Source organism: Helianthus annuus, chromosome 17 (genome assembly GCF_002127325.2).
Source record: "Helianthus annuus cultivar XRQ/B chromosome 17, HanXRQr2.0-SUNRISE, whole genome shotgun sequence".
Taxonomy (NCBI): Eukaryota; Viridiplantae; Streptophyta; class Magnoliopsida; order Asterales; family Asteraceae; genus Helianthus; species Helianthus annuus.
The window spans coordinates 61,350,250-61,357,653 of record NC_035449.2 but is presented as its reverse complement, the minus strand read 5'-3'; the positions used below and the strand labels follow the sequence as shown (position 1 = coordinate 61,357,653).

General features: G+C 35.3%; 1 protein-coding gene across 1 annotated transcript; it reads right to left on the bottom strand.

The window, feature by feature from the left end:
• Nucleotides 1-3,140: 3,140 nt before the first annotated feature.
• On the bottom strand, nucleotides 3,141-4,638 carry LOC118489303. Its single transcript, XM_035987122.1, has 2 exons — nucleotides 3,755-4,638; nucleotides 3,141-3,410 (listed from the first exon to the last, which is right to left on the bottom strand). The coding sequence occupies exons 1-2, from the start codon at nucleotides 4,629-4,631 to the stop codon at nucleotides 3,376-3,378; spliced, it is 912 nt and encodes a 303-aa protein (XP_035843015.1). The 5' UTR covers nucleotides 4,632-4,638; the 3' UTR covers nucleotides 3,141-3,375.
• Nucleotides 4,639-7,404: the final 2,766 nt, after the last annotated feature.

The following is a 7,404-nucleotide window of genomic DNA, read 5'->3' as shown; positions in this document are numbered from 1 at the left end:
AAAGAAAGAAATACAGAGATCAACATGATCTCAAGTACAACCAAATCTCTGCACAGAGATCAGAAAGAAGATCTTCAACCAAGGATCATCAGATCTTCAGAACAAGATGAACAGGTACAACGATGAACAAGAGAGAGAAAGAAAACCCTAGAAAATATCTGAATCAAGTGAACGCAACAACTCTCTCTCTACCTTATATACCAGCTCAATCTGAAGTTCCAGAAAGACCCTTCAACAAATACAAACTCTTCATATTAGCCCCTCAGCCCATAACGAACTGAACAGAAGCCCAATCAACATAATAAGCCCATCATAGCAAAGAGTCCATCTGAAACAATAACTTAGCCCACAACATTAATACCAAATAATATGTAACACATGAATTACAAAATAATATGAAATATATTATCTATATATTTCAACACCCCCTCATAATTCATGCAGTAAACATATTATGTAATCCCAACTTTTCACACATAACTTCATGTTGTGCTACATTTAATCCCTTAGTGAATATGTCTGCAATCTGTTTTTCAGATGCAATTTTATGTGGGTCAATTATGCCACTTGCAATTTTTTCCCTCAAAAAATGCAAGTCTAACTCAAAATGCTTGGTCCTTTCATGGAACACAGGGTTTTGTGAGATAGAGATAGCTGACTTGCTATCACAAAACAAAGTAACAGGTAATTAACAACTTATTTGTAATTCAGAAAGCACATTTTTAATCCACATAACTTCACAAGTTGCTGAACACATTGCTCTATACTCAGCCTCAGCAGTTGACCTGGAAACAAATCCTTGTTTCTTACTTTTCCAAGAAACAAGTGAATTGCCCAGAAAAATGCCATAACCAGTAATAGACTTTCTAGTTAACAAACATTTTGCCCAATCTGAATCAACATAAGCTGAAATATCAAAATTACCTGTTTTTCTAAACACTATACCCATTCCTGGACTTTGCTTTAAGTACCTTAAAAGTCTTAAAGCAATGTCCAGATGTGCCTGACCAGGTTTATGCATATATTGACTCAAAAACTGTACAGCATAACTAATATCAGGACGGGTTAAAGACAGATATATTAACTTACCCACTAACTTTTGAAATCCAGTAATATTTTCTAACAAACTCTTGTCACTTTCAATTTTATTTGTTATAACATGAGATAACTCTATAGGAGTACCAACTGGCTTACACCCAAGATACCCAAACTCATTCAAGAGTTCAAGACAATATTTTCTCTGAGACAAACAAACAGTTTTTTCTGAATATAAAACTTCAATACCAAGAAAATATTTAAGTAAACCCAAGTCTTTTATCAAAAAACTTTCACTCAAACTCTTTTTTATACTAGCAATTTCATTAGAACTATTACCAGTAATAACTATATCATCAACATAGACTAACAGAATAACAACAACATCTTTTTTATTCAGAATAAACAAAGAATGGTCACACAAGCTTTGCTTAAAACCCATATCAATAAGAACCGAAGTAAGCTTTTCATTCCACTTCCTAGGTGCTTGCTTAAGCCCATATAAGGACTTAACAAGCTTACATACTTTGTTCTTATCATTATTAAAGTATCCCAAAGGCAAAGTCATATACACATCTTCAGACAAAGTACCATACAAGAATGCATTGTTTATATCCAGTTGATATAAAGGCCAATCATTGTTCACAGCAAGTTTTAAAACAATCCTAACAGTTACCATTTTTACAACAGGAGAAAAGGTTTCTCCAAAATCAACACCCTCCCTTTGATTAAAACCTTTGGCGACTAACCTAGCCTTATATCTCTCAATTTCACCATTGGACTTATATTTAATTTTATAAACCCATTTACACCCTATGGGTTTTCTACCTTTAGGTAGATCAACAACAACCCATGTTTTATTTCTGTTTAAGGCTTCCATCTCACAATTCATTGCCTCTATCCACTTAGGATCTTTTATTGCCTCATTATAAGAACTAGGTTCTACTGATTTATTAAGAGAAGACACCAAACACATATTTTCAACAGACAAATTAGAATAATTCACAACTTTTTCAACACCATATCTCACTTTCCCTTCAACTAGAAACTCATCAAACCTTTTAGGGAAAACACTTTTCCTAGAAGATTTCCTAACAGACTGTCCCTCAGATAGGTTAGTCTCATCAATTGATCTAACAGTGTCCTCTGCCTCACCAGCATTACCCCCACTACTACCTAACTGTTCATGACTACACTGATTATTATCAGTATTAGAATCAGTGGCAGATGTAGAGGGTGACACTGGTTGCTGATCATCACTGTGTTGATCATGAGCACCATTTGTACCCTCTTCATCATTGGGAGTTGCTGGAACTTCAGGTGAAAATGTTTCAGTAAAATCAAAAAAAATTGATCTGATTTAATTCAGTTTTATTAGAAAACTCTTGATTTTTATTTAAACTAGACTTAAAAGGATATACACTTTCATAAAACTTTACATCCCTAGAAAAATACACCTTTCTATTATCTAAACACAACAGTTTATATCCCTTTTTTACATTTGAGTAACCAACCAGAACACACTTATCAGCATGATAAGCAAATTTATCAGATTCAGTCAAGACAGTACCAAAACATAGACACCCAAAGTTCCTTAGATGAACTAAAGAGGGTTTAAAACCATACACAACTTCATAAGGGCTTCTACCATTTAACACAGAGGAGGGTAACCTGTTAATTATGTAAACAGCAGTCAGGATGCAATCAGACCAGTATTTAAGAGGCAAGTTACTTTGGAACATCAAAGCTCTAGCTGTGTTTAACAGATGCCTGTGCTTCCTTTCTACCACACCATTCTGTTGTGGTGTATAAGCACAGGTTGTTTGATGCAAGATTCCTTTATTTTTACAGAAAATATTCATTTGATTATTCACAAATTCAGTTCCATTGTCACTCCTTATAACCTTAATTTTCTTTTCAAACTGTGTTAATATCAGTTCATAAAAACTGCACAAGTTATCAAAAACTTCTGTTTTATTAGTCAACAAATAACACCACACAGTTCTGGAAAAATCATCCACAACTGTTAGAAAATATTTAAACCCTTCATAACTTGTGACTTTATATGGTCCCCATAAATCAAGGTGTATTAATTCTCCCACAGACTTAGTTTTATGATCACTTATAGGAAATGGAACTCTAACTTGCTTAGCCCTATGACAAACATCACAAGGGCCATGTTCAATACTTTTGACATCAAAACTATCTTTTAACACAGCTAGGACTTGATCAGACGGATGGCCTAACCTACTATGCCACAAACTTGCCTTAACAAAACTATTAAAACACACATTCACAGAATTACCATGTTTACCAACAAGATATAGACCACTATCCTGACTACCAGTCACCAGGATTTTCTTTGACTTGAAATCCTGTAACACACAACTATCTTCATTAAAAACAACCTCAACTCCATTATCTCTAGCTAACCTATGTACAGACAACAGATTAACATGATATCCTGGAACATAAAAGACATCTTTTAAAATAATATCCCCCATTAGTTTGATATTACCAATTTTTAACACTTTAATACTTGTACCATTTGGATGACCAACTTTTATATCAAATTCAGATACATCAACAACATTAAACATATCCTTATCATTATTAACCATGTGTTGACTCGCCCCAGAGTCAACAATCCAACTATACACACTACCAAAGAGTAATGAACTGGAACAACTAACACTGTTATTAAAGAAACAAGACTCACCTCCAACACCTGGTGAATCCACACTAGTTTTTTCACCAACTAAACTTAACAGCTTTGCTATCTGCTCAGCTGTAAAAGGTAAACCAGATGACTGACTAGAAGATGAACTCACAGCAGCATTAGACTTACCTTTACCAGACACATTATTAGGTTTTTTCTTAAAACCTGGAGGATAACCTATGATTTCAAAACACCTTTCAATAGTATGACCCAACATATTACAATGTGTACATTTTAGATTAGAATTAGGTCCTCTTTGATTAGTTGTTCTTTTCTTAGAGTCTATAGACTGATTTGGTTTAGACACAAAAGCAACATTCTGTCCTTTTGACCCATTACTAGTTAACCTATGTGATTCCTCCCTAGAAACCACAGAATAAGCAACCTTGACAGATGGAAAAGTTTCTCTGGTTAACAAGTTTGTTCTTACTGGTTGATAAACATCATCAAGTCCCATAAGAAATTGCATTAGTTTGATTAACATTGTAAAATCATTGTAATCTTTAGCTGCTTTACAAGAACATGTTGGCAGTTGAAGCATAGCATCAAACTGCTTCCACATTGTTGTTAATCTATTATAATAGTCAGCTACAGTTGAACCATTTTGAGAAATACTATTTATTTTCTTGAACAAATCATAAACCATAGAACCATCTATCTTGTCATAGGTCTCTTTTAAATCCTCCCAAACCTCTGAAGCTAAACTAGAAAAAACTTGACCTAAGAAAAGTTCCTCAGACACAGAGTTTAACAGCCAAGTTAACACCACAGAATTACATCTATCCCACTGACTAGCAAGCACAGCATCCTCAGTGGATTTTTCACACTTTCCATTTATAAAACCAAACTTATTTTTTGCTTCTAAAGCAAGTTTCATAGATGCAGACCAAACAACATAATTTTCAGTACCCTTTAACTTGACACTAACAATAGTAAGAGCACTAGAGTCACTAGGATGTAGATAAAGAGGATCTCCAATATCCAGTTTACCTATTAAAGTCTGAGATGTGCTAGCACTTGGTTCTGGCTGAACCATGATTAATACAAACAATCAAGAAAACAGACAATACACACAACAAGACAACAGATAAAACAGATATACAACAACCTATGGCGAAGCTGTATCAGTGTCCAGATTTCAGGTTCATCACTTATAGTGCCTGAACAAGTCTTAATACAGGAGCCAAATCCTAAAAGAGAACAGCCACAAAGCAAACAATCAAGAACAAACAAACAACCAAACAAGGTGCCGGTCCTCACTACCCCGACTTCAACTATATCAACCAACAACAAGAAATAAGAAGAGAGGTAAGAATGATCTCACAGTGAGTGCAATAGACTCCAAGAACCTTGAATACCGTAACCTTCTAGGGTTACAACTATTCGAAGAAGACAAGACAACTGGTCAGTTTGCCCTGAATCTTTCTAGAGATTCAGAGACCAACACAGCCTTCACCAACACTTAGATCCACACCACAAGTAATCCCAAGATCTGAACAAACCAAGAGATCTACAACCAACAAACAAACACAGATCAAATCACAACCAATAATAAGATCTAACAGCGGAAGACTTTAGATCTGTGATACAGAGCCTGAATGCTCTGATACCATGTAAAAATGGTACAGATCTAAGATACACAATGTGATAACACCAAAAATAGTGACAAAACCGGCGACAAAAACTTTTATTATTTAACCAACCCAAAAACACCCAAACCAAACCCTAGATCTCACAAACTATGAGATCTTAAAGAATACAAACAAAAGTTCAACAGATATCAAAGATCTGTTGAAACTAACAAAAGTACAAACAAAAAATGTACAAAAGAAAGAAATACAGAGATCAACACGATCTCAAGTACAACCAAATCTCTACACAGAGATCAGAAAGAAGATCTTCAACCAAGGATCATCAGATCTTCAGAACAAGATGAACAGGTACAACGATGAACAAGAGAGAGAAAGAAAACCCTAGAAAATATCTGAATCAAGTGAACGCAACAACTCTCTCTCTACCTTATATACCAGCTCAATCTGAAGTTCTAGAAAGACCCTTCAACAAATACAAACTCTTCATATTAGCCCCTCAGCCCATAACGAACTGAACAGAAGCCCAATCAACATAATAAGCCCATCATAGCAAAGAGTCCATCTGAAACAATAACTTAGCCCACAACATTAATACCAAATAATATGTAACACATGAATTACAAAATAATATGAAATATATTATCTATATATTTCAACAAAAACAAAAACGAACGATGATAAAATGATAGTAAATTATTATACCTATTATTCGTGGACAAGAAACAGTAGATTTAGAAATAATATATGTAATTTCTTCATTGATACTTTTAATAACATAAGTTTTTAACTCATTTAGTTTTCATTTAATTTAATTGTTTTTTTTTATATTTGCATTCGTTAGGTTTTAAAAAGAGTTGAATACGCAGGTGTGTTTAATTTTTTTTTCTCCACATTCCCGTATAAGTTTTGTTGAACTGGAGTTGTATTCAAAATATAATATTCTTTTGGTATCGTAAGTTATAACAAGCGTTGGTACTGTCGACGTGTCTTGACGAACCAAACTGATACCTACATTGCTACCGGTATTTGTTTTAAGGTTTTTGACCGATTCACCTTTATTTTTTGTTTTCCTCTTTCGGTTAGTGTATCAAATGCCGGTATCGTAAGGAACCTAACCAATACCAACCCAAACCAAATTCCTACAACATCGCGAAATCCATCAACCAGTTAACCCGATATAATCGACACCCCAATTTGGCTAGGCTTTTGTTTTGGAATGTATCCTGAAATAAAACTATATATAGCATAGTGTACTTGGCAAGAGCTGATTGGATGCATTCAGTTGTAGATTGTTAGGTGCAGATTGTTTCTTAAGAGCTAAAATGTCTGAAGTCTGCGGACCACATCTACAGGCATCTGTAGAAAAAGAGGTGGACCAAACCTCTGCAGTCTGCAAGAAGAAAGTTGTTTGTTTTTTAACGTATGTAGACTTCTATAATAAACTGCTGGTGGTGTACGGCCGGTGGTGGTGGTGGGCGGTGGTGTTGGACGGTGAACGTGGACGGTGGATGGTGGTGGTGGGTGGTGGACGTGAACGGTGGGTGGTGGTGGTGGTAGACGGTGGTGGGTGGTGGACGGTGGTGGTGGTAGACGGTGGTAGTGTTTAACCATTTGCAGACCTTAGAAGATCTTAAACGTGGTTGGGCCAAGTCTGCATCAAAAAGAGCTGGCAAAGTCGTTTTTTAATGAAACGTTTTTGGAAAAAACAAACAGTCTGCAGATGGCAATGTCTGCGCGTGGTCTCTGCGACGCAAACAGAAGAGACTGTGCAGATCCTTTTTAGAAAAAACAAACACCTCCTTAGTAACTAGTAGAATTTCTATATGTATTGTGGCGGGAATTCGATTTCGGCCGATATCGGCTCGATTTGTTACCGTAGCAGTACGATACCAGTACTCGGTATAACAAACAAAATATAAACCAAAAAGAAGTCATAATACGGAAAAATGGATAGCGACACGTGTTTATAAAAACCAATACTAGTATCGGTTCTGATAATACCACACCTGATACCAATATCGATGTAGGTATTGTTTCAATTCTTTACAGTTGTGATAA